The sequence below is a fragment of the Rattus norvegicus genome, chromosome 8 (assembly GCF_036323735.1).
Source record: "Rattus norvegicus strain BN/NHsdMcwi chromosome 8, GRCr8, whole genome shotgun sequence".
In the NCBI taxonomy this organism is placed as follows: Eukaryota; Metazoa; Chordata; class Mammalia; order Rodentia; family Muridae; genus Rattus; species Rattus norvegicus.
Genome location: NC_086026.1, coordinates 21,006,012 through 21,033,094, shown reverse-complemented (window position 1 = coordinate 21,033,094; position 27,083 = coordinate 21,006,012). Strand labels below are relative to the sequence as shown.

The 27,083-nt window shown below is 44.3% G+C and overlaps 1 protein-coding gene across 7 annotated transcripts in view; it reads left to right on the top strand.

The window, feature by feature from the left end:
* Nucleotides 1–27,083, top strand: part of Fat3 (FAT atypical cadherin 3) — a 582,840-nt gene that overhangs the window by 522,585 nt on the left and 33,172 nt on the right. For all 7 annotated transcript variants that reach the window (XM_039080778.2, XM_039080781.2, XM_039080780.2 and 4 more), the window contains 7 exon segments: nucleotides 2,843–3,232; nucleotides 4,640–4,854; nucleotides 5,764–5,901; nucleotides 6,730–6,873; nucleotides 9,806–10,003; nucleotides 12,162–12,960; nucleotides 25,135–25,269. In XM_039080778.2, coding sequence (XP_038936706.1) covers nucleotides 2,843–3,232; nucleotides 4,640–4,854; nucleotides 5,764–5,901; nucleotides 6,730–6,873; nucleotides 9,806–10,003; nucleotides 12,162–12,960; nucleotides 25,135–25,269 — 2,019 coding nt within the window.

Here is a 27,083-nt window from a genome sequence, read left to right as displayed (position 1 = left end):
GTTGATCTCTTGTCTTAGTGTGTCTTACTCGTAAGAGCCTTGTAAAGGTAGCTCTCCTCCGTGAGGACCAGCATGGAGTTAGGAGAATAGCGTCTTCTGTTAGACTGATAGAATGTAGCCAGGGGGATGAAGGAGAAAGCTGCAGACCTAATGATAGGTCAACTAACTGTCCCAATAAAGGAAAAGGCCACCATTAAAGGCACATTTCAATTGACTTTGCTATGAGCCACTCCTTCTTGTCCCTCTTAATTCAATTTGTTTTTAACCAATGAATCAGAGGTTGCCTTCCTCCCTAACTGACCTTTGGGTCTGAAGAGATAAAATACAAGAGCAGATCTCCCAAAACACTTCCAGGATGCTCATCAAGGCATCCAGGGAAAATAGGACTTACTTGTTGTCCCTCATGTCTATAGATGTTGGTAGGTTCAGGCCAGGCCATCAGCCCTGGGCTCCTGCTCCAGTGGAATTCATTTAGTAGCTCCCAGCACATACTCACATGAGAGGCTCCATGTCTTCTGTTTCCTTCTCTTGTTGGCAAGAGCTGTGTACCATTTGCTGGGGAGGAATTCAAACCTGTAGGGAATGTGTGTGATTTGGAAACCTGTGTGGTGTATTCATGTAATTGGCTGATGTGTTTCTGTACCCCCCATGACTTTGAACAGTGCCCTGAGAACACTGAATCAGCTCAGGCAACATCCAGAGCGCCTGTTCTGACACCAGCAAGGCAACTGTTTTTAAGGAACAAGCTTGATCTCTTCCGCATGTCTGCCTGTTCCCATCAAGAATATCTTTGAGAGAATTTATTCTTGTAGCCCTTCCAGCCAGAAGGCATCCCTGAAGCCATAGTTCCCAAGAAGGGAAGGGAGAAAGCCTTGCTGTTAGTCTGAGTACAAATATTGGAGGTTGATGTTTATAACAAGATAGTTGTTTTGCAGCAGAAATGAAAGTTGATGATGAAAAATAAGGTGGGAAAAAATGGACTCTTGGGAATGGGACCAAGAACAAGTCCTCTACACAGGCTTTTTAGTCAAAGCCACACAGTGCAATTTATGGCATCCCTTCTAGATACTTGATTTTATTGGTTTGCTGGGAATTTATTCTTAAAGGAAACAGTACATGGGGAAGTAAAATGTTCAGTTCTTATCTGCCAAATTCCTTGCCCTCTTGGTGAGGTGTCATGATCACAAATAAACAATGACACCTTCCCCCAGACAAGCTTGCATTCCAGGTCCCACAATTCACAAACAGCATTGCAGATGGTCATCATAGCCAAAGGCCTCTGGCAGATGACTCTCTTCATTGACGGTATTTATAGGGGCTGAGAGAGATAGCTCAGCAGTTAAGAGTATCTGATAGTCTTGCTTTTGCCAAAGACCAGAATTAGATTCCCAGAACCCACATTGTGCAGCTCACGGTAACTCTAGTTCCTGAGGATCTGACACCCTCTTCCGGCCTCTACAGGTATCCATACAAAATTGTGCATACTCACAAAAATGGCAAATACATATAAATGATTAAAATATTAAATTAAAATCTCTTTTAGAGAGCACTTTATGGTCAAAATGGAGTTGTTTCCACCAATAAATTCATTCTATTTTCCTTCTTATGAATTTTAAATACTGGAGCAACTCTTAGTTTTCTAACTCAATTTGAAGAGCTAGAATTGTCTACAGAAGATAACCTCAGGCAGATATCACTCATAAATCTGTTGGTAGACATTTCTGGCTGATATGCCTTTCATTGAGTCCATGTCAAGATGACATTTTGAGAGCTAAACACATCCTAAGATCACTGAGTCAGATTACCTTCAGCTAAGGAGTCCCAGCTTTGCTGGCCCTCAGAGTTCTTTTATCCCTCTGTGATCCTGATGGCCCCAAACATTTTCATCATTTTGTGTATTAGTCATAAATGATGATAATCAGAAATATAACTCCAGTTTGAGCTTGTTTTCTGAACTCCAGAGTCTTCTATCTAACATTTTCATTAAATATCAAGTGCCCAGCTTCAACTTACCATGAAAATTCTGGTTTTTCACCTCAAGTCTAATTATCCCATGTCTGTCTCCATCTCAACAATGGGAGAACTAAGTCCCTCTTCCAGCTGCTCAGAGTACATTGAAAAGTCATAGTTGAAGCCTATCTATTGTGGTATCCCATGTGCTGCCAGCCCCACCATCAGAAAGGATTTCTTCCTTACTACCTCCAAGTTCAACAACTCACATTCCTCCCTTGCTACCACCTGGTACCCAGAAAAGATGGAATTCAGTGCTTGCTAATCATTACCAATATGGACCCTTGCTCAAGCTGCCTTTATGCAATGCCCATATTCGGGGTGGGTGGAGGCACTGAATAATGCCTGTGTTATTGTTGGCCTACAACTTGTTAATGAGCAGTATCTGGAAAAATCCTGTTCATGCCCAAGGCATGACCCATGATTCCCCTCTCAACACTGTCAAGTGATTTCAGACTCTCGTCTGTGGCTAGAACCCCAATCAGCTCCTGAAGTAGTTGGTTGATTCTCAATGAATGCATGGGGAAGTGATTAGTTAATTATTGTCTGCTTTTCTTTGGGCTACATTGCTATCTGCACATCTAGTGGCATCTGAATTTTGCTCAGGGAAAATTAATATGAAGGCGGTTTTATATTAACAATAACCAAAGAATTATGGCATTTCCTATCAATTTCACAGTTTTAATTTCATTATATATTTTGTAAACTGAAGACTGCATTTCTGTAAGGTCAAGCTATTTCTACAGTGACTTTTTCTTGGGAGGGTGGTCTTCATGAGTCAGGAAAGCACGATATCTTTGTCCTATGTTCTTGTCTCCGCATTCTTTTGTAGGCATCAACAGGAAGGTTGTGTATTCCCTGGAGGACTCAGCCAGTGGAGTCTTCTCCATCGACAGCTCCTCTGGTGTCATCGTTCTGGAACAGCCTCTAGATCGAGAGCAGCAGTCATCCTATAACATCAGTGTGCGGGCCACAGACCAGAGTCCTGGACAGTCCCTCTCCTCTCTCACCTCGGTCACCATCACTGTCCTGGACATTAATGACAACCCCCCTGTATTTGAGAGGAGGGATTACCTGGTAACAGTGCCTGAGGACACTTCCCTTGGCACCCAAGTCCTGTCTGTTTTTGCCACCAGCAAAGATATTGGTACCAATGCTGAGATAACTTACCTCATCCGGTCTGGGAATGAACAAGGGAAATTTAGGATCAACCCAAAGACAGGTGTGTAAATAACATTTCCTGTTCATTCTCCAACCCCAGTTACCATTCTTGGTGGGACCTTGTTCCCCTTCCTCCCCAGCAGGGCCTTCATGTAGACCTCAGCACCCTGTTCCTACCAGTAGTCTTTCCAACTCAGGAATGCATGCTCTAACCCTGTCACAACATAACTACTGTGTACAAATGTAAGAGATATAGGTGGTATATGTACCCTTGAGTAAAAGAAAGCAATATTGATTGAGGGGCTGCATTAGCAGATCTCCCAGCAGAAAGTGTTTATATGTTAAGGCTATTACTTCAAGTTAAACTGTATGTGGAGTCTACTCATTAAGACAAACACTAGCTTTGTTCTGTCCAGCTCCAACCGTTGTAGGTGACCAACATGGGGAGATAGCTAAGGATAGTTTAAATTTGGCACTGTAAAACTAAACTGCCAAGGCAAAGCTCCAGGACTAGTCAGTGCTCAGAAAACTCAATTATGGATCCAACTGGGCTCGATTTCTGTTTCCACCATAATTTGAAGGAGCCTATTGGCAGTCTTAACCTAGATTGGATTTCTGACTGGATATGATCCTCTCGTTTGTACTAATAATTGTTTTCCAAGTGAGAGGAAGATAAAACCTAGCAACTGTTCTGTGGGCACAAGGAGTAGCTACCAGCTTGAGAGCATTGCACAGGGTCACTAACAGACAATACTGGAATAGGGAATGTGTGGTGGGCTGGTGACCAGTTCTCAGAGCCCAGCTTACTTATGCATGGACCTCAACTAGCAGCCTTCTTTTGTTCTGCTTGCTTAGTTTAAATGACATTATGATAGGATCATCTAGGCTATGTGTGTATGGACACCGTGGGGTTGTTTGATTTCCAGGCAACTCCTTTATACTTCATGTCATCCTGCCTTGAGATTCCCCCGTGTCTTGGTCTCTGTGGATAATAGATTAAGATGGCTCCATTATAAATTGGCAAGGCAGCTGTGTGCTTAATTCAATCACATGTCAGCTGTGGGTGATTACTTGATGACAGGGACACTGCCCTCTGATCATATCTACACATCATTTGTTCTCCTTCCCTGGGGTTCCACTCAGTAGCTCTAGAGACACTCCTCGGGTTGCTTGTCCCTGCCCAGCTCTCTAGTTTCACAAGCAGAGACTTCCATGTTGCCTGAAAGATGTTCAGAATTATCATGGAAACCTGCAAACACCGTTCATGGCTTTAGAAGTGTGTCTAGCTGATCGCTCTGCTTTAAGTGATGGTGATAGGCAGACTTCTAGGCTGTTCTTACGGCCTCAATAAACAAACTCTCAAACACATAAACTTGGCTACATATGGTGTAAACAACACTGTGCCTACAGAGTAACTGACCCGGGTTGTCCTCTAACAAAATATAAAGCTACCTATTTTCCTTCAAAGGGGGTATTTCTGTCTTGGAAGCGCTGGACTATGAAATGTGCAAAAGATTTTACCTTGTGGTGGAAGCTAAAGACGGAGGCACCCCAGCCCTCAGCACGGCAGCCACTGTCAGCATCGACCTCACAGATGTGAATGATAACCCTCCTCGGTTCAGCCAAGATGTCTACAGTGCTGTCATCAGTGAGGATGCCTTAGAGGGGGACTCTGTCATTCTGGTAGGTGCCAGGGGCTTTCAATAGTTCTTTCTCTGGTTTATGTATTACAAAAAAAAATTCTACAGATTAATTTATATAAAAGTATAAATTACTAGCAATTGCTTCTCTTACAGTAGTACACTCTTCTAAAGAAAACACAAGGATGGACCTTTAAAGATCACACCTCCTGGTCCAAGGCAGCTAATTCATGACTACAGAACAACTGAGCTGTAACTAATGAGGAAATACATTGAGTATATTTGCCCTGGGGAATGGGGGGTTTGCACAGAAACACTGAAAGGGTGAGCAAGAACAAAGCCCGTGACTAAAGAGGGAATACAGAGAAAAGGCATGGGGACAGGAGTATGGGCCTGGTCACATGATTGTTCACAGTCAGAAAGCAGAGGTGCTCCAGTAAGTTTCTGTATGGAACCAAGAAAATGATTCTCCTTTTCTATTCAGTCCAGGGCCCCAACTCAAAGGGTTGATGCCATGGATATTCGACGTGTGTCTTTCTACAGTTAAGTCTCTCTGGAAACACTCACATAGTCCTCAGAGCTGGGACTCCCAATCCAGTCACACTGACAATGAAACAGAACCATCACTAGTGGCTGAGAACATTACCTGTAGAACTGTAAAGAGGTCATGGAATCAACCCTGCCAGTTGGCCTGGGGCTGTCATCACTATCTCAAACCCTGATGAACTTCAGGCTAAATAGATGTCAGGCTCTGAGAAGATATGGACAACAATGAAAGTCAATGCCCATGCTAGTGTTACCTTTTTTGATCCCACAGATCGCCTCCTCCACCAGGGTCTTATCATGGGCAAGGGTCCCAGTACACCATCAGGCAGAGAGCCAAAGCATCAACCTTTTGTCTCTCTCTCTCTCGTATCCAACCTTGTCTTTGTTTTGTTTCTTTTCTACGAAGCTGATAGCAGAAGATGTGGATAGCAAGCCTAATGGACAGATTCGGTTTTCCATCGTGGGTGGAGATAGGGACAATGAATTTGCTGTCGATCCCATCTTGGGACTTGTGAAAGTTAAGAAGAAACTGGACCGGGAGCGGGTGAGTAAATTTAGATGACCCCTTACCATCCACACCAACGCCATCACTGGACTCATGGGCACAGGCTCCAAGTGAGTAGTAAAGAAATGCAGATAGATATTTTGGCTGGACTCTTGAAAGAATTTCTATGGATAATAGCTTTTGGCAGATGCTGGGGCTCTTAGAGAAAAATACAAATTTGTAACTTTCTGCATAGTTTGAACTTCAGTCCTTCATGAGTCAAAGGAAAACGCCTTCAACAGGATGTGTACACTGGCTTCATTAGCAACTTCGGCCGAAGGGAGCTTGTCAGGAAAGATCCCCTGAAGGCATGCTAGGAAAAGAATGATTCAGAAAATTCCTTTGTCTGAGATTGAGTTAATTTCTAAACACTGCTGTTCTTCACCAAAACATATTTTTCAAAGATGAATTAAATATAGAAATGAAATTTATAGCAACAACACTCAAAAGATTGAATCTTCTAGGTAATAGAGCCCCCTCTCCCAGGAATCAAAATGAGCCGTATAGATCAGTGGTGACCAACTGTATTGAACAAAGGCTCAGGCAGAGCCTTGAAAGCAGAGGCTCCTCCCCTCAGGGAAATCTGGAAATGCTGGGCTGCACTGTTTGGTTGGCATAAGTAGCTGGAGTGTGATATTGTGTCCTAGTAGGCAAAGGTTGGGAAAATTCTAAAGACCCTGCAATACATAGGTCAGCCCCATGTGTTGATGGTACACATGTCTACAAAATAGGAGTGAAATTGATAAGCCAGGGACTGCAGGTTATCTGAGCATGTGCAGAAGATAGGAGGTACTGCAGTCCCTTATCGCCACCTCTATGCCTTGGCAGGTGTCAGGATACTCCCTGCTCATCCAGGCAGTAGATAGTGGCATTCCTGCAATGTCCTCAACGACAACTGTCAACATTGATATTTCTGATGTGAACGACAACAGTCCAGTGTTTACACCTGCCAACTACACTGCCGTGATCCAGGTAAGCAAATCCTGCCTGTTAGGGACTACCTGGGTGGCTCAGCCTCCTCCTCTGCTCTGGCTTCTGGGTACGGTCTTCTCTACACACTAACTCAGAGTAGGAGTCTCTAACAGCTGGAGTTTACAGCCAAGAGTTTCAGAGGCTGAGACCATCAAGATGGAGCCTTCCACAGAGTTTGTATCAGGCAGGTGTTCTCTTTCAGCTCATAATGGCATAATGGCGACTGCTAGCTGTGTTCCCACTTGGCAGAAAAGACAAACATGCTCCTTTGAGCTCTTCTATGAGGACATTTACAGTGCCTCAAGAGTATCTCTTAGCACCATGGTATTGAGACCTAGTATCAGCCTGTGGGTAATTAGTATTTAATACCAACTTGTCTATTCCTAGGGAGGGTGTGAAAGTAAACTGTCTTTCCACCACAACTGTTGAAGAGTGATTGAGTACTTTTTCTTCTACGTATTAGATGTTCCATGTACACGGCCTGTTCTCATGACTATGCATCATGGTTGGTCGACTAACACAGATTCTCCCACTCCCATGCACACGCATAAGCTACAGTTGGAAGAGCTATGGATCTGTTAGCTTAACTAGACATCTCAAACTCATGCAGCTGGCACATGGTCAGGATTTGAACTTGACTGTATCATGTAGATATATAATATGAATAATCTTTCTACAGTTACAGGCTATCTTTATGAAACCTTGTACTCTCCTTACAGAGGACAGAGATCAATATGAACCGTCCTGTAGACTTCAGGATAGAGCTCCTTAAAATTCACCTTCCATAGACATTTCTTGAGGACTATAAGTCACCTGCCCTTAGAGTTGGCATTAGGCTAGAGTAACTTACAGCTGGTGTTCTACTTTGAGTGAAAGTGACCGATTTCTCCAGTAGTTTATTATTCAGAAGTTAACTTGTGAACAAGGTACCTGACTTTCCTCTGCTGATGGCTGGAAGACCATGTAGGAAGATGAGGAGAACCAGGTTGAGCGTGGAAGGCTTGGAGACACAGAAATGATCTCCATGCCTTACAGACACATAGGAATTCTGGAAACGTGGCTTGTATCTTATGCAGTGCCTCTCGGGTACTGCCAGGGGCTTTGTGAAGGGGCAAAATGAGAGTGGTTAGGTCTCTAATGAGCCCTTTGTGATCCGATGGAAGACCATGAGCATGGCTGTCTACAAGTAGCCTCTTTCACCCGCTGACACTGAACTATCTGAGAATCAGGCTGAGATGTTCATGAACCAAGCACAACCACTGTTCACCGCTGGCCCCTTTGTCGATGCAATCTTCTTCCTTCCTGGAGAAGATATAAGTTTCCTTTCCTCTGCTGCTGCCAGCAGCCATGCATGTGATGGCTCCCCTGCCTTCATTCTCTGCACCTCCCCCCCTGTCTCTTAGATTTCTGTGGTTGTGGGGTCAGCATACAGTTTTATGACATGTTTCCTTCAGCTGGACAGACTGTTTGCAGGTATGGAAGTCAGCACTGAGAGCACGTGGTCAGGACCCCTCCCTCTGCAGGCTGGGCTTGTCTGTAATTTCACACCCTTCCTTCTTAGACAATGACCCCAAGGACACACATTCACTCACTCTTTCTCGGGTTTTTTTCTGTGGAGGAAATGGCCCTCAGAGAATGAGCAAACAAATCAATAAATCTTCTGTTTTGTGCAGTACTGAGTATGTTGTCTGTGTACAGTAGTAAATCTTCACTGGATGACATGGTCCCACGGTGGGCTCCAAAGGGAGGCGGTGCCTGGGGCTTGATAACTACGCAGGAAGGCATGTGGCAGAATAGAAACCTCTGGGATTCTCTCCTGGTCCTTTTACGAGACTGCCTCTCCTTTCACACCCAGAATAATGGGTTTACCTTAAAGCCTGGTTATCTTTTTCTCTGTTTTTTTCCTCAATTTTAAATTTTTATTATTTAATTTTTGAGACAGGGTCTCTCTATGTGACTTATAATGTGAGCCACCATGCTCAGCTATACACAGTTATCATAAACTATTTCAGCATATGAACCTTGCTGGTCCCCTAGCATCATATATCATTGTCCTCATCTCTGGAATATGTTTCATTTCCATACCATAATAAATCCTAAAGCTGGTCATCCACAAGCTAAATAAGAAATCTGGCATCAGCCCAAACTATTCTAAGGCTAAACTATTACACAGAGGATTGAGAAAATCAATATTGATCCTATCTACAGAAAACTTCATCTGATGCTTCCAAAGTGAAGAACATAAACTTTGACCCAAAAAGTAGGTATGACCTACCATCATGTTCCTGTTTTGAGCCATGTTTCCAAAATGGCTGCTAAAGTCGTCCCTTCTCATTTTGATAAATGCGCTGTCTACTTTCTTTCACCTAGAGGAACATTGCACAACTGTGTTGTGAGGTGAAGAGCCCATTTGATGTTACATATTTACTGGAAGGTTGCTTATATGCACCCCCCCTTCCCAAATGTCTGGTGTGACATTGTATTACAGTGTTAGGTCTACGTTTAACCACATTTTAACCAGTATGAGGACCCATCTTCCCATCCCAGCAGGGTGATGCTTTCTGGCCCTGGGTGGATTTCCACCTTCACACACAGGAAGTGTTGCTCACAGATTCCTGTAGCTCAGTGCTGAAAGTGACAGACAGGTGGGACTTGGTTGTACCTTTGGAGCTAGGAACGAATTCAGTCAAAGGCCTGTTTTATCATCTGAAGAGGGTACGGTCTCCTGACACAGTTGTGAGGACGCTGCTAACGATGGGAAGGAAGATGCTCGAAACTCCAGCCTGTTTTCAGTAGACATATTAAATACCAGGGGGATTCCTTCTGCCAAATGCCTGGTGCTCTAGCTTGGCACTCCCAGCCTGTAATGATTTCTTTTAATGTGATGAGAGGTATAATTTTAACTTCCTTTTTATAACACTCCTTTATACAGGAAAATAAGCCAGTGGGTACCAGCATCTTACAGCTTGTGGTGACAGACAGAGACTCCTTTCACAATGGGCCTCCCTTTTCCTTCTCTATTTTGTCGGGAAATGAAGATGAGGAGTTCATGCTGGACTCCCATGGGATCCTTCGGTCAGCAGTGGTCTTCCGGCACATGGAGTCCCCAGAATACCTACTGTGCATCCAGGTACAGCTTTGCTGTCTGTCCACACTGGGTGCTGCTTTCTTCCATATCTGTCCTTCTGCCTTTTGGTTGGGTTTTTTCCCTTTGTTCACTAAGTCAACATATCTCATGATAGTGAAGGAAAGTTCCTCTTCTAACCCCGAATTCCATTTCTTACCAATAAAGACAGCTTCTGTATATGAAATGCATGTAAAACTAAGCAGGAAAGAAGAGTGATCGATGCTCAGCCTGGACGTTTCAAGAGGTTGTTCTTGGGGGGTGAAGAGTTGGGAGATCTCTGTGTGTACTGTAGTAAGTCCTGGGGTTCCAACTGACTCCTACCCGTGCTTCTGGTATGCTAACTGGTGTCTGCCACTCCTCACTGAGGGAGGATGTCAATCACTGTCATAAAAGACTTGGCCGTGGCATGGCCTCTGCTAGAAATCCCTTCCCCCAGTGAACCAGGGACTCAGATGACACTGGCTTTCCTGTACCCCAATCCTTCAAGTTCAATGACCTGTGTGACAGACAAAAAAAAATGACAGGTGAGCAAAGGTCAGGAAAAGGAGCTGTCACCGATCAAAACCATGGAGTTTCTGACTTTGCCCTATGGCAAGATTTCCAATTCAGCCATAAAACTAGATGATGTTTCAACCCACTGTCACTCACAGAAAGATGCCTGACCATTGTGAAGGGTAGCTCATGGTGGCACTGTGAGTCTCAGTACTCACACAGTGTTGAACTAATTGTCATCTTTAGATGAACAAAAGCTTGTCCTCTTCTATTCCCAAACTAATTAGAAAATACTGGTTCTGAGTGCATCTGTGACCTCTCCAGTTGAGACCCTTTGTCCAAGTATTTAAATAATGTCATATCACAGGACATAAACTCCAGGCACAAGGGGAATTTTTAATGTCGTCTTAGATCCCTAGCAGAGTTCTCTGCACAACCTATCCATCCTCTAGAGAGTACACATCACACCTCCCACAGTAAGCCTTCTGCTTTCCTCAGAGGAAACACCCACTTTCGCTTGCACAGAGTCATTGTCCCTCCACCTTCTGTCCAGTGACTCATGCCCTTCTGATACTTCTCTGGTCTGTAGCATTGGGGTGGGAAACCTCTAGCAGACCTGTGAAATTCAAACGCATCAGTTTCGTTTGAGGTATCCACAGTTTGACATCAAGCTCAACCTAATTCGCCAAACTCCCTTCCACTTTCGGGAGTCTCCGTTTCTGGATCTCTTGATGCTAATGACACAAATAACAGTAACCATATGCACAATTACATGCTAAGGATTCCTATGGGTGACACCTGGGCTTTTAATTCTCACGAGAACCCCAAGGGCCGATATTATTGTCACGCTCATGGTAAGAGTGCAAAAGCTTAGAGAATTCACATAGCTTACTCAAAACCACAAATGGACTGTGTACAAAGCTGAGATACAAAAGGAAGCCTGTGTGCTGCCCAGCGCATGGCTTCCCATAACTGTCTGCACTTGAGGACACAGGTCCTATGCTCTAGCTCTGTCAGCAGGGTCACTGGATCCCTGTGAATCTGGTCCACAAGGACCTGACTTTATTCTGGAACGTGACACCACTGACTCCTTCAGCAGGCATGATGGTTGTTCATTAAAGGTCTGTCCTCACAGTGACCATGCCATCAGTCCCTCTTTTAAGAGAGAAAGGGGTTTTTCAAGCTGCCTACTTCCCCTCTGGTGCATCATCTTTTGTACTCTAAATCTTACTATGATGTAATTCTCATTTAACTAATGGCATTTGTTCTATGTGCCAAAATGTCCCCTGGTCCTGGCAAAAGGAAAGAATCCAACAGAAAACAAAGATTCTCTCTCTGAGTGGGAACATCATTTAAGAGATATTTTCCTCTGCTTTCTGTCCAAAATGAACAAAGCAAGTTTGCTGTGGGCATGCTGTGTCTTGTAGTACTCATGACCCACTCCCACTGGCTTTATTGTGTTAACACATTTTATTGCCCATAAAACAGTACCCAGAGAATGACTGAAGGTGATAAGCCACTCCTACCTAAATGCCCATCCTCAACGTGTTTCAGAATAATGACAAGGGATGAAGGAGGACTTGAACCTGATAGAAGATGCAGACACTGTCACAGGGTGATGTTTTAATCGTTATTAACTCCTTGTTTGTCCTCTTCTTGTTGTCCCCAGGCAAAAGACTCAGGAAAACCACAGCAAGTTTCCCACACCTACATCCGTGTCCGGGTCATTGAGGAAAGCACCCACAAACCCACAGCCATCCCTCTGGAAATTTTCATCGTCACCATGGAGGATGATTTTCCTGGTGGGGTCATTGGAAAAATCCACGCCACGGATCAGGACATGTATGATGTGCTGACGTTTGCCCTGAAATCAGAACAGAAGAGTCTGTTCAAAGTGAACAGTCACGATGGAAAAATCATTGCTCTGGGAGGCCTGGACAGTGGGAAGTATGTCCTGAATGTGTCTGTGAGTGATGGCCGCTTCCAAGTGCCCATCGATGTCGTTGTACACGTGGAGCAACTGGTGCACGAGATGCTGCAAAACACCGTCACAATTCGCTTTGAGAATGTGTCTCCCGAGGACTTTGTGGGGCTGCACATGCACGGCTTCCGGCGCATTCTGCGGAATGCGGTCCTCACCCAGAAGCAGGACAGCCTGCGCATCATCAGCATCCAACCCGTGGTGGGCACTAACCAGCTGGACATGCTGTTTGCTGTGGAGATGCACAGCAGCGAGTTCTACAAACCAGCCTACCTGATCCAGAAGTTGTCCAACGCCAGGAGACACCTGGAAAACGTCATGCATATAGCAGCCATCTTGGAAAAGAACTGCTCGGGATTGGACTGTCAGGAGCAGCACTGTGAGCAGGGCTTGTCACTGGATTCCCACGCACTCATGACCTACAGCACGGCTCGCATCAGCTTCGTGTGTCCACGTTTCTATAGGAACGTGCGCTGCACATGTAATGGTAGGTTCAGCTAAATGGATCTCTTCCTACATTGGTTATTTTTATCATGGCTGCTACCTGACTAAAGCACCCGGAGAAGGTCAGAGTTTGAAGGGGTAGTCTGACCTTGCAGGGAAGTCAGAGTAGTGGGAAGTTGATGCATTTGGTTTCATATGTACCTGGAGTCATAAAGCCAAGAGTGAGGAATACTGGTGCCCCACTATTTCCCTTTATTTTATTCAGTCCAGGGCCCCAGACCATCAGGTGATGCTACATGCATTCACAGTGGGTCTTCCTGATCAATCAACGTTTCCAGGAACAACTCTACCAATACACTCATGGGTACTTCTGTGATGATGCTAAAACTAATAGAGCAGACAATAAAGATTAATCCTCATACTTCCTAACTCTGAAATGCCACTTTTGCATTCATTCAACTAAATAGTAATGCTCACATGCCCAATTTCTAGGATGGATGCCGGGGATGTAGAAGAAGCAGGAAGTATGACCGGTTGGCCACCACAGTCATGGGGCTTTGCCTTAGTCTGTGAGGGACAGCCACTTCCAAGTGCCCGTCAGTGTCATTGTGCGTGTGGAGCTGCTGGTGCCCGAAATGTTCCACTTGCTTTGATCTTATTTGGAGTGTAAGGCCCTGCAACAGGCTCAGTGAGAGGCAGCAACCTGTAGGCTGAGATTAACTCAGGTAGGGATGAGAGAAGGACTTGCCTGAGGAGAGAAAAGCTTAAAGGATGAGAGAGGAACCCACCCCCAGTGAAAATGAAAGCTCTTCTTTCGCTGGTAGGAAGTGGCAGCCATGACAAATGAGACCAGAGAGGGCTATGTACAACCAAGGCCATTAGCTAGGATGAAGAATTAGAAATGACCCTGGGGTAGCAGGAGCCGTGGACTGATAAGAAGGAAAAAGGTGATGGGGTAGTTGACATCCTTTACAAAGGGTGCAGAGTGGACAGGCGAGAGCCTGCTGATGGGACAGGAGTTAGGAAGCTGTAGTAAAGGGTAACAGCAGCACCATTTGACTCCATAAAAAACAGGCCAGATGTCTGAGAGCACAGTCAAAGCGCAGGCTGACCTCAGAGCTGCAGAGACGAAGCTTCCTGTTTGTCATTGAACCTTGACCTTGGCTGGTCAAAGGTCATAACTGTACAGTCACAGGCCCCCAGTAATCAGTGAGAAGAATTGCTCTCTCTGCCCTTCTTTTCTCTCTTTGACTTGGGAACCATAAATTTACAGCCCTGCTTTAAGAAAAGCATACGGGAGTTACTCTATCCAACGCAAACTTGGTCCACAGAGACTGTGGCCAGAAGGGATGCCATTTATAAACCGTCCCTGTCGGTAGCTGAGAACAGGCAGCAACTCTGTCCTCTTTTTTTGAGGCAGGATTTTGGTTGCAGTTTAGAAAATGCGCTTATCAAAGGGAAGACCTAGGGACCTCAACCCCCTGCAGGAGGCACTTTTTCTGCATCAGAGCTTCCTAGAAGAAGAGGCGTTTGCCCTCTGGTACTAGTGACTTTGGTTTGCATTTTCATCAAGTGGATTGCAGAGAGGGCCAGACCTGTGACATATGCACCTTAGTTGCAAAGTAATTCAGCACAACCACGATAGGTGAAATGCATTTCTGGCAGATGCCACCATGAACAATTTATGAATGCCAGCTGTCCAGGCCTTGTCTAGATGTCCTTTGCAGACAAACTGATTTATGCACCAAAGCTGTGCTAGAGAAGCCATGTAGTGATTCACAGCAGGGTTCAGGAGGAGTTCAGGATAGGACAGGGCAAACTCTGCAGGGGAAACTATAGAATCACATCAATCCTTGTACCCTGAGAACTCAGAGAAAATAAAAATACTTCGAGGCAGCAATGTTCTAGACAGTGAGGATTCCAAACGAAAAGCGCACAGCGTCTTCCAGAGCCAGTGACGCTGAGCTGGCTTGCAAGCACCTCCCTGCTGTAAGAAGCTCAGGGAGAGAAAACAGCATCCCCCCTGCAGCCAAGGGCGTCTTTTGTGATGTGGGGGCTTTGCAGATGCTAATGTGAGTTCAAGAAAAGTGAGCGAGCTGGCTTAGCAGTGTCTTTACGGGGAAAACATTGTGGATTCTTATTTATTTACCTGTTTGATTGCTTATTATTTTAGTGCAAAGACTTGCTCTGTGGCTTGTATATTATTCTGGAATTCTAAATGCAGTGTTTCAAGGTAATTTCCCTACCCAGGATTTTTATATTCCCCTTAAATTCTACTCTCAGTAAATCTAGGATGCTGTTATTGCTGTGATTCGACCCTTGGATAGGCAAGAAGAACCCTTCTGCGTATGTATTAAACCTCACTCTAGTGAAACTAAGGAAAGTCCTCAGTTTTAAATCATCCTTCTAAAAAGCAGTAGTAAAGAGAGCTGAATATATTATCTGGCCCAACCTCAACTTCAGCACACAACGCAAGGATAACCTCATGTGTGCCGCCCAGGATCACAGTGAGACTGCATGCTGGTTCAGTTCAAAGATCGCGAACTGTATCCTCAAGGCCTGTGTGTCAAAGGCTTGGTTTCTGCTGGTAGAATTTTTTTTAAATGTGTGTGAAATGTGTATATTTTGTACATGAATTTACACATTTGTGTTTGCCCACATATGGAAAACAGATGCCAGATATCTTTCTCTATCTCTCTGCACTTTATATATTGAGGCAGGATCTCATTACATATATATATATATATATATATATATATATATATATATATATACTGTATATATATATATACATTATATGTGTGTATGTATATACATACACACACACACACACACACACACACACACACACACACACATACAATTTAACTAATCTACCTGACAAGCTTGTTTCTGTCATTCCATGTCACTGCATTCTGTACTGTGGCATTGTTTTGTGGGTTTGGAGGATCTGAATTCAGTCCCTCATGTTTCCATGGAAAGTTCTTTATCCTTGGCCCCACTGATGTGCTTTGGGGTGGTGAATGGACCATGTGGGCTCTAGAATCATCTGTGAATTAGTCCAGTGTTGAATGCATGGTTGAATCGTCTGTTACAAGGTAGCTGTAATGGATAAGATGGTCAGTGCGGCACACTTTGAAGAGAGTACCTCGTACTTTAAGACTTCTCTGTGTCTCTCTGTCTCCCGGGTGCTGTGGAGAGCAGCCCTGCTCCACTGTGGTGTTCCGCTTTACCTCAGGCAGTGGAGACAGCTGACAGAGCATCAAAGGCTTTGAAACCAGGAACCAGAACCAAACATTTCAGCTAGAGCTCCATTCACTCAGGTATTTTGTCAAAGTAACCAAAAAAAAAAAAAAAACGAAAACAAAAACAGAAAACGAGGGGGTACATCTACTTTGTAATCGCAGGGTCCCTCCTTTTTATGCAAGTCATAATCAAGAGTCCTCACTTAACCCTATGTCCTGGCAGAATGGTCTGTCAGAGTAGTGTGATCCCAGGAAGAGAGATCTCTCAGACACAGTTTGTAACCGCGTTGCTTCAAGTTCCAAGCCTCACATTCAGGCCTTGGAAGTGGGAAAAATGCTTGGGTTACACGACTTTATCAACATTTGTCCCTCTGTTGCTGACAGGCAGGAAACCAAACATGGAGGAATGTCACAAGTAGAAGAAGAATAAAGTCTCCTTCAGGCTCCAGGGACAAGCTATTGTCCCTCCCAGTTCTTCCAAAGTTTCCTTTAAATAAGAATAAAGGAATGTAAAATGGGAGCAGGTGCTATTAATGCATCTTTTCATTTCTTAGAAATCAAGGACACTGAATTTGACAGACATCCCTCTCCCCAACACACACACACGCACACACACACACACAGAGAGAGAGAGAGAGAGAGCGAGAGAGACAGAGACAGAGAGACAAAGAGAGAGAGACAGAGAGAGACAGACAGAGAGACAAAGAGACAAAGAGAGAGAGACAGAGACAGACAGAGAGACAGAGAGAGAGAGAGAGAGAGAGAGAGAGAGAGAGAGAGAGAGACTAACTCCCACACTACTGTGGCTGTTCTGTTTATCCTGGGAGGCTGACAGATTCATTAAATGGTCTTTCCCAACACTTGGTGGAATAATTAACGTGATAAATGAATGTAGTGATCATTTGGGGCTATATAGTAATGTTTATACAGAGTTGGCCTCGGTACTCCACCCCCCTCCCAACTTCAGGCTCATCTTTTTCTCATGCAGATTTTTGGGTCCAATTATCATCATTAGCATCTTGAACCAAAGTGCTGAGTTGTGCTAACAAGTGAAACCCAACGTGGATCTCACTGCCAAGTAAGCTCATTAAGTCCCAGGCACCATGAAACAGCTTCTTTTAACAGAATTAAAGAGATGCAGGGTTCTGATGTCCTGAGATGACTCTCTGTGAACTCCCGAGTAGTCAATGAGCACTGTCACGCCAGTCAGGAAGTCTGACAGCAAGTTTAATGGGGAGTGATAGATGTCACAGACCTCTCATGGGTAAGCAAAAGCAAGGAACGTCAAAACAACTCAGGAGACTATACTGATTATCCTCAGTTTAAATTTTTCATTAGCCGCTCAAACAATATGAAATAGAAATATATCAAAAAGGACATACTTGTCTAAAATAGGCTCCCGAGGTAACCATCAGCATTTAAAGCCAGTGTATTTACAGAAGCCATGGCAGCAGCAGTGGCTGCCTATTTGGCATATTTATTCAAATAAGAAACAAAGGATGAAAAGTAGAGGGCTGTTAAATGTGTGGGATGTTTCTGTGAGTGACACTGCTACATAGATGAGAGGGACAGTGGCCATGCCCTCCATCAGGAAGGGAGGACAGACACTCTCGGCCCTGGAAAGCAGCACCTAGGCACTGAAGGTGGTGATGTCATCTGTGGTAGGGATGGGTAACCTGAGTGGTTCCCTCACCTCATCTCCATTGGGATAACCCCTGAAATGAATTCATGAAGAGCAATTATAAGTGTGTAGGCGGGGTTTATGAAGAAGGATTTGACGTAGATCTTAAGCTCGTGGATTAGTAGAGAGGCACACAAGAAGAGAGTGAGAGCCAAAAGCTTAGGTGCAGGCTTCACAAAGGACAGTCAGTCACTTTTTCTTATCTTTCTTACAATCATAAACAGGATTTGAGTTTTTGAAGTTAGTCTGGTTGAAAGACTGCTTAAGGAATTTAAAGAGATAACAGGGTGGTTCTTGAGGCTTATCTGACAGGATTGCAGTTACTTAGATAAAACTCTAGATCCCAAAGACGCAGAAAATTGAGGTATCCTCACATGCCATAATCAAAGTCAATCTGCTTGTTTGGGAGATTCTTAATAAATATGCAGAAGAGGGCACAACCCTCTAGAGGTCATAGGTACTCAGGCCTTAAGCTGAGTTTATTATTTTAATATTCTTAAAAGAAATAATGTCTCTACGCAGACAGTCTCTACAGTGGTTATTGCTTGTGCTAGAATTTTTGATTGTTACCTGGCAAGAGGCTTTAACCAGACTCTGGACTGAAAGGTTTCTTTTTCATCCAAGGCCCTTTTCACTCTCCTGTCTTTCTGTCCTGCCTCACTGGGACCTGAGCAGGTCTGGCAGGATGCCTAGAGTTAGGTAGGAGGCCACAGGGGAGGGTTCCAAATGAAGACTGAGAGCCAAGGCATGGAAATGAAGAAGTGTACAGTTCACCCACAGATCGCAGCAGGGATGGACAAAGAATTAATACTTGTTGGTCTATAACCAGTTTCCGATTCCATTTCATACTATTAGAATTACACTGAACACTCTCTGTGACCCTATAAAGGAGTTAACATCAACTTTCTTCAAAACTTGAAGAAACCAAACCTTGGAAACCTCAGCTGACAGGCACACAGCTGCAGATCTCATAAATGGCTGAACCAAGATGATTCCGATCTGATCATTTTACTGGAAGTGTTTGTTAGCTGTAGTACCTCTCTACCTCTGTGTGACTGTAGAAGGAATTTGGAGGCCACCCAGCCCAGCCTCCCACCCGCCACAGACATCCTGTCTGCTTCATCCCTGGTATGGAAATTCAGCTAACGTTTTAGGATGAGGCCAGGGTCTCTCCAGATGATTAACGCCACTCCACCCAAGACCATTTTATTACATCACACAGCTTCAGCCTTTATACACACAGAGCCTGGTCGGTTCATTCCTCCTGTACAGCCTGCTAAGGAGAATGATTATGATTCCTCTGGTCCTCTTTTCTCAGCCAAACACCAGTGTTCTTTGCTCCTTGATATAAACAATTGCATACCACCAAGATCAAGAGCATGCATAATTGGGGCACAGAGGGGATATAAAGGAGGAAAGTGTCGATTTTAGCTGGAGGAATTCAAAAAAGAAAAACATATATACTGAAAGCAGTGAAGTTTGTAATTGTGGGATTTTGCCAATCAAAAATACATGTTGAGCAAAGAAAGCAGTGAAGAGAAAAGGCTGCAGCTTTGGGCTGGGTGTGAAGATGCGTGGTGAAGTAGACTGACAAAGGCTTTATCCCATGAAGCCTAAAACAGCATCGTGTTGTCAAGAGGGTAGCAGAGCTTCTCTGGGCAGGACGGGGAGGAGTGAGAACAGTTCTTGGAGTAGGCACTGCAGGACAGGGAAGGAGAACCTGTTGGGAGATGGAGGGGTGATGCATTCTTAAAGTTCAATAAAATAAATGAGGAATTCTGAGGTAGTATAACACATGAAACTTGGCTTTGAGATTTTCTTATAAGTAGATAAAAACTTGAATTAGGTTTGCTCTCTGGCTTGAGTTTGTCGGTGCTAATTGTCTGAGGGCATTCTATCCATACACAATGGCTCCAGGGGAGATGTCTTGAATAGAACTAAGCCTGGCCGTGGGTGATGTAATACACAAAAGATAGCTAAGCTCAGCATTCTACTGCCTGGACATGTCTCTGCTTCTGGAAGAGCCACATAGACTGCCTCAAATCTGGATTCTCCAGGGAATATATCCCGTATCTGTTTGCAGGCCGTGAATCAGGAAGGCTTCTCACTGACTTGCACGGCATTTACCCAGACACAGCATCTCAGCAAAGCATGTGGTTTTTGGACCAGGAGACTTAGCATTAGTTATTGGATTCTTCAACATAATGAGACAGCGACATAAATCAAGGAATGGACTCCGCACAAAGTGGCAGCTTCATAATCACAGCTAGATGCTGATGTATTAGCCACTGGCACAGACATAATCCCAAGGGGTGCGGGAATACTGCGGCGATGAAGAGAGTTGTAAATATGGAAGCAAGACCTTCCAAAAGTCTCCAGGGAACCACCCTTTGCCCTGCACACAAGTACAGAGGCTTCAGCTCAGGTGGCTCTTCTGTTGTCAGTGCTGGAGAAAGCAACCAGAAGTTTCCACCTGAAGACCTTCAGCAAGTGGAAAACATGCAAAGAGCAGACAGACACATCCTCTGTGCATTTCTCCAGCGTATCAAGAATGCCCACAATTGAGGTAGGGAAGTTATGGCTGCACCTTAAGAGGTGGTGGTGTTGGAGGAGGAGAAGAAGGATGAGGAGAAATAGGAGGTGGAGAAGAAGGAGGAAGAGGAGGAGGATGAAAAAGAGAGCACAGATATGTCTGAGGTGGAAAAGGCAGGAGACTGTACCTGAGGTAGGAAACGTTAAGGGACTGTGCATGGCATAGATAAGGTACAGTGTGCCTGAGTGTACGTGGTGTAGGCTGTATTTGATGTGGAGAATGTGAGAGAATTGTGTCTGAAGAAAACAAGGTGGGGGGTTGTACCGGAGGTGGAGAGAATGAGGAATCATGCCTGAGACCTTGAAGGAGAGGGGCTATGCCTAAGGCAGAGATGATGGGTTGTGTCTGAGGGGGAGAAGTTCCGGGAGGACTCTACCTAAGATGAAAAAAATATTGGCTGTGGAGCGGAGTTGGAGGTAAGGGACTGTACACAGGTGAGAGAAGACAAGGTAGGAGGCTCTGCTTGGAGTGGGGACAGAAGCATAGACACAGCTACATGAGTCCTGTGAGCCATGTGTATTGCACCTCCAATACACATCTCTGAGCTCACAATCTCCAATCTCTGAGCTTACAAATCTGACTCAAATCAGGCAGCAGGTAGAAGGATCAGGTCTCTGCCATCTTGACAGGTTGTGTTAGCCTCGCCAGTTTTACAGCCTGGTTCAAAGTTTTCCTTACAACTATCTCCTCAGGCACTGGCCCATTCAGTTTTCACAATACTCTGAAGAGTCTTTGTCTTGATTCTCTGAAAGGCGGTCATGATCCAAAGAAGCTAAGTGACATGTTTAAGGCCATGGAGTAAATACATTAAATAAGTAGCCAGATCCGTAGCCTGTCAATAGGATCGGGACGCTTTCCTGTCACGCTTCCTCGGGGGACCTGGAATCAGGGATTGGAGCTTATTCTTCTGCTTCATGGTGTGACAGAGGCCACTACTGCCTGGTCTTGCACTGGTATACGACAAATGGACTCATTTGGCTTGATGGAGGGGGAGCCCTTCATGCTCCCTCCACACTGATGGATGCCTGGAGATGCACAGTCTGCAGGTCTATAGGCCTCCACTCCCTGAGCTGTCACGGAGCACAGCACAAGTTCATTAAACCTGGATTATTTAATGATAGTTAATAAGATAAACTTCCTCCCAGAAGCCAACAGGAGTTGACACTGTCATCTCTTAACTGGTACTCAGGAGCTGATGAGGCACTTTCTGCCACCAGAGAGTGGGTCTTTAAGGCTCTTAACAATAATAGGTGTGCACAGTTGCCTGAGACGGAATCTTATAAACATGGGACTTCTAAAATCAGGTTAACCCCTCAGCACCCACACAAGGCAGTATGCATTCTGTGTACCTAGAAAACTTTTGACCTCTGTGGAAAAGAGCATTTATCCCCAAAGTATCCCCAGGCCATAGACCTGGGTCCATCAGAGGCCTAGGAGTACATGGCTTCATTCAGGATCAACATCTGAAGCCATGGCCTTCAGACAACATATACTTCAGAAAGGACCCAATGTCTATGACACTTTACAAGGAGCGAAGATTTACTATATTAGATATAGAGACTCATCTGTTTTGGAGGAAGCTGCTTCTGAGTGATTTTATTAGTTTACTTGGAGTAAACTTGCTGACGCAAGGTACGTATAAAATGCAGACTGGCCTGCAGGCTCAGATTTGCTGTTGTAGTTCTTTCAGCTGCAGGAGAGTGAGCCTCAGAGCTGAGCTCGCTGACAGGCAGCTGGATGGACTAGTGTTTATGGCTCAGCACATCCCAGGCTGGACTGAAGGCAGAAGACTCCCGCAGCTATCCACAGCAGCCAGACTCACATTCCTGACCCACAAGTGTCTCCTTCACAATAGAGGGGTTATCAAAAAACAAAGGGAAGAAGAACTGGTCAAAGTCACAGGCCGATAGAATGAGAACATTATTATATACTGAATGTTGTTGTCCACTTTATGATTCACTTGTAATATTTGTATTGCTATTGTTCAGACACACTCATACTGCATTGTCCCTAGTGGGGACTGGATCTAAAAAAATTCATTAATTGGTAGCTGTGGCTAAATTATGTACATTTCGGTATAGTGTGACACAAAGTCACAAGAAGAAAAAGAGATGTGGGCTTGAGATCCAACTGCTGGTAAGTGAATTTGTGCTCTAACTCAAAGTCAGAGATTCAACAGATCCAGTGATAAGTTCTATGCTGGTTATCATGATGAGTGTGGTTATGAAAGGCCAGACACGAATAAAATGCAGAAACCCCTCAGTGCTGAATTGTCTCAGAAATATAGTGTTAACTTTCACTAGATACACACAAAAATGTTTAGTTTCGCACACTTTCTGTGGGAATAAATACTATTACTGTCACACATCTAAACTTACCTAACCATCCTTTCTCCTTTGAAATGGTGGCTTTTCAATTAAGGTTTTGAGAATGTAGGATTTCTTAGCACTGTAGCAGTTACATAAAACCAGAACAGACAATGAATAATGTCTATAGTGTTATGTCAAAGTTGCAGTGACACGTGGATGGGATTCTTAGGTTTACTGAGATAGAAAAATAAAAAGGAAGGTTAGTCAAGAGCAACAGATTTCTGTACATAAACTACTGGAAGTTATTGCTAGCGGGAAGGGTCTAGCCAGGTAAGCCAGAAACTATGTCTGGTGATAAGAAGCTGTGTGGTATGGGCCTATTGCTACACCCACACCCACGTGTTTGTGCTTAGTTAGCTTCAGGGTCTCATGCCTTTCAGCATAGCCTAACTATTGTTCAACACTAAGAAGGACCCTAGAGGAGTGTAGGTCACCATTACCTGAGTCAAAGATGCCAAGATGCTCACAGTGTGGCAGAGCCAGCTGGTGACAGGGTGAGTTGGCTGTGAACAACAGTTGAGTCATGCACAAAGCTGCACTGTCAACCATGGTTGGCTCACTCCTATTGCTCAGACGATCTCACCCTTTCAATCTCGAGTTAGAACATCCTCTTCCTGATGAATAGGTCTAATGTTCTCCCAGGAGACAGAGCATCCCTCTTATGGGACATTTCCAGCTCTCACATACCGGTCAAAACAGTGACCTGTTATGTAATATATGTGTGTGTTTCATGTCTGTGGATATTGTTTTCTGTCATCTCTGTAGGTCCTTACTTATTAGCTCACAGGTCTCTGTTACCTTATTAAGTTAATATTTTTAATTCAGTGAGTTACTATTTGTTGAATGACTTTGCCTAAAGTTATTTTAAAACTGTTCACCAGAGCTCCTCGAAGTGGCTTACGAGATGGTCAACTATCGGATAACATTCTACCATTACTGAAAAATATATGGAAAGAATAAAGGGTTAGCATGTACTAGACCTTAGGATGTGTTTTGGGATGTTGAATCTCATAGAATCACTGGTAGAGCTTGTCCTAAATATCCCGTTTAAAATTCCTTCACATCCCAGCCTGAGAGCGGGACCAATGTGTCAAGAATGACTTTTGCAAGTCAACTGTAGCTAATGGCAAAGTGGAATTTATGAATCCTGAGTTTGCTAGTACTGGCAAGATGGCTTCTCTTCTAGATTACAGTTCAAAAAGGAAAATATTTCTAGGTAGTTAGCACCACATTCTGCTTTCTCTCGAACAAAGAGATGGAGCAGTCCTTAATGACCAGGAAAGGCATCACAGAGAAGAGTGGGATCAAGGGCCAGCTCCTGCCAATAAAGGGAGAAGATGAAGTCTGCTGTGCTCCTCATGCACAGGGAAGGCCACTCCAGTAAGAACACTGACCCACTGAGGAAAGTGCCATTTTGTTTGAGGCTTAATTTTAGTTGATGCGCTGTTTCAAGAGTCCTTTGCCACTTAAACTCTTGCCAGGTGAAAAGGTCCTAAATATATTTGAAATACCCAGGATGCTTGAAAAGCATTCTGCTTTCAATGAGGCCATACCTGGCTTCGTGGTGCTGCTGACCTAATTCACCTGGGTCCTTGCCTGCTTTAATCTTCTTCCAGGGATTTCCCTCCTAAGGGATTAAACTTTCATCTAAGCTTGAACCAAGCAAGTGAAATGGACTCCTGACTCAGCCAAGGATAATTCTGCTTTTTTTTTTTAAGTAGCTGGCAAGGACTCCTCATAGTTAATCAATAAAATACCATGTGGCAAAAAGGATTAGGATACAAAATGAATTGCGCTTCCATAGTTTAGAACTAGATTTACATTTAGGAATATGTACTCACGACCCCTTTACCTGCCCTACCACATCCCTTCCTTCTCCCCTTCCCTGAAATCAACAGCTAACATCTCTAACATTCTGCCCTCAAGTGTTTCAGAGTGATAAGAGTCTGCAGAAGACAGATAACCCCACGGTGCTTATAAATGACCATTAGGATGTTGGGAACTTGCTTTAGTACTTTCTGACATCGTCTTGAAGTGATGATGTTTCTTTAGCTGAAATTTGCCCAGAGAAAGCTTTGGCATATTTTGGCCTAGTAGGATAAGTGCTGGATTTTTCATCGCTCTTATCCTACTCAGCCTGGCATTGCAGTGTTGACAGACACAGAGAGCTGTGATGGGCACCGACACCTAGTGATAAGAGACCCAATGCCCATACTCTGGGTGCTCCCTTTGATCACATACAGCCCAGGGCTTGATAATTTTTTTATGATCGATAAAATTGATGGTGAATCTCTTTGTTTCTGACCATGTTTCTTTGCCTTTGCCACAGGAGGAGTGTGTCCCGGGTCCAACGATCCTTGTGTGGAAAAACCGTGTCCAGAAGACATGCAATGTGTGGGTTATGAGGCCAGCAGGAGACCATTTCTCTGCCAGTGTCCACCAGGGAAACTCGGAGAGTGCTCAGGTACAGAGTGGTATGGACAGGACAGGGTCAGGGCTCCTACTCCCCAGTGACGTTTCCTTGAGTTAATGTCTCTGACTAGACCCTTTGGGAAGACACATTTATGTGTGCACACTTACCCGCAGAATGGAGCATGACCAATGTTCACTCTCATGTTGAGTTGGGGCATGCCATAGCCAGTTCATGCCAAGGAGACATGAACACAGGACTCCCTATGTAAAGCGGAGACCATCTCATGTGTCCACAGTCATGTGGCGTGAACGCTGAGAGTGAGAAGTTATGGAAGGCTGAATGCTGCTATACAGACAGAGCAGGCCCCCCGCCCCCGGGATTACGACGGCTACATGAATCTGTAGGCAAAAAGGAAAATAAAAACCCAAGCAAAAAGAATGTAGATCTGAGCCAGTCTCAACTTCCCGTAGAAGACCAGCTTTAAACCAAGTAAACCAGCTCTTCCCTGGGAAGTTCTGGCTAACGCCATGTTACAGAAAACTGAGCTGTTCTCCTCTGCATCTTAAAGAAGAAAAAAATCAATATTTACTTCATTTTCATTGAAATAACCTTTTCCTTGTAGTCCTTGTAGTCTTCATCCAATTTTAACATTTTTACTCAGTTTTTTCACTTTATTTCACTGTTTCCCTCTAAAAGTGTCGTCTTCCATTTTCAACCCAGTAGGATCATCTTCTGTGATGTATTTAACATCTAGGCACGTTGATACCAATTTTGGAATCCAGGAGATAATTACTATCTCTTGTAAGGCAACCCAACGGCGTGGCTGTGGGTGATGATAAGTGATGGAAGGGACGATAACCGTAGCACTGATAGTGGCGATATGAGTTATCAAGCCTAATGTGGAAAGCACTTTGCTGCACTTGCACTTTTAGAAGTTCAGCTTTTGTGAGACATCCTAGTATCAAAATGGGACTCCATCAAGGTAGACATCCAGCATAGACCTGGCGATGAAATGAAGGGAAAACCTGAAAGCTTGAGGAAGTCACTAAGGTGGCCCTACCCCAGCACACATGCCATGCACACAGCGTCTCTTTCTGCCAGTTTCTAAACAGAGGATGTTCTGTTGCGGTGATGATCACCCATTTGCTGTATTTTCATCCTCTCTGCTTTTCACTCTGCAAAGCTATTGACCTGTTTGCTGCAATGTAATATTGACAAAAAAAATGCCAAGAAATAAAAAAGATGGTTAATTTAGAATCTGGTGAGATGGATTGGGCTACAGAGTCTAGGAAGGATAACTCCTCTTTGAGAAGCCCATAGTCCACAGCCATGCTGTCTAGTGAGACTTTCTTTCCTCTGAAAACCCCTTTTCTCCTACCCTCAAGCTTAAGCCTATGCTTTTCAGAGAGGAGAGAGGAAGCAAGAGACAGAAAGACAGACAGAGGGGGGAGAGAGAGAAGGAGGCAGGGAGAGAAGGAGGCAGGGAGGGAGGGAGAGAGAGAGAGAGAGAGACAGACAGACAGACAGACAGACAGACACAGACACAGACACACAGACACAGACACACAGACACAGACACACAGACAAAGAGACGAGAGTCTGAGAATGTGAGCCTCACAGTTAATGACTGACAATCGATATTGTGACAGCGTGAGGCTTTCTTTCTTAACACTTGACACCAGTGACTGTTTGGTATTAGGATGCGTGGAGAATACAAGTATTCCATGAAAATGACTTCACTGACTTTTCCTTGTTTTATGGGACTGAAACTTCTTCTTTTTAACTTTTTTTGTTTTTTTTTTTACTATGAGGGGTTGACTGAGGATCTCATGAAAGGCGAACACGCCACTACTTAGCTGCAGCTC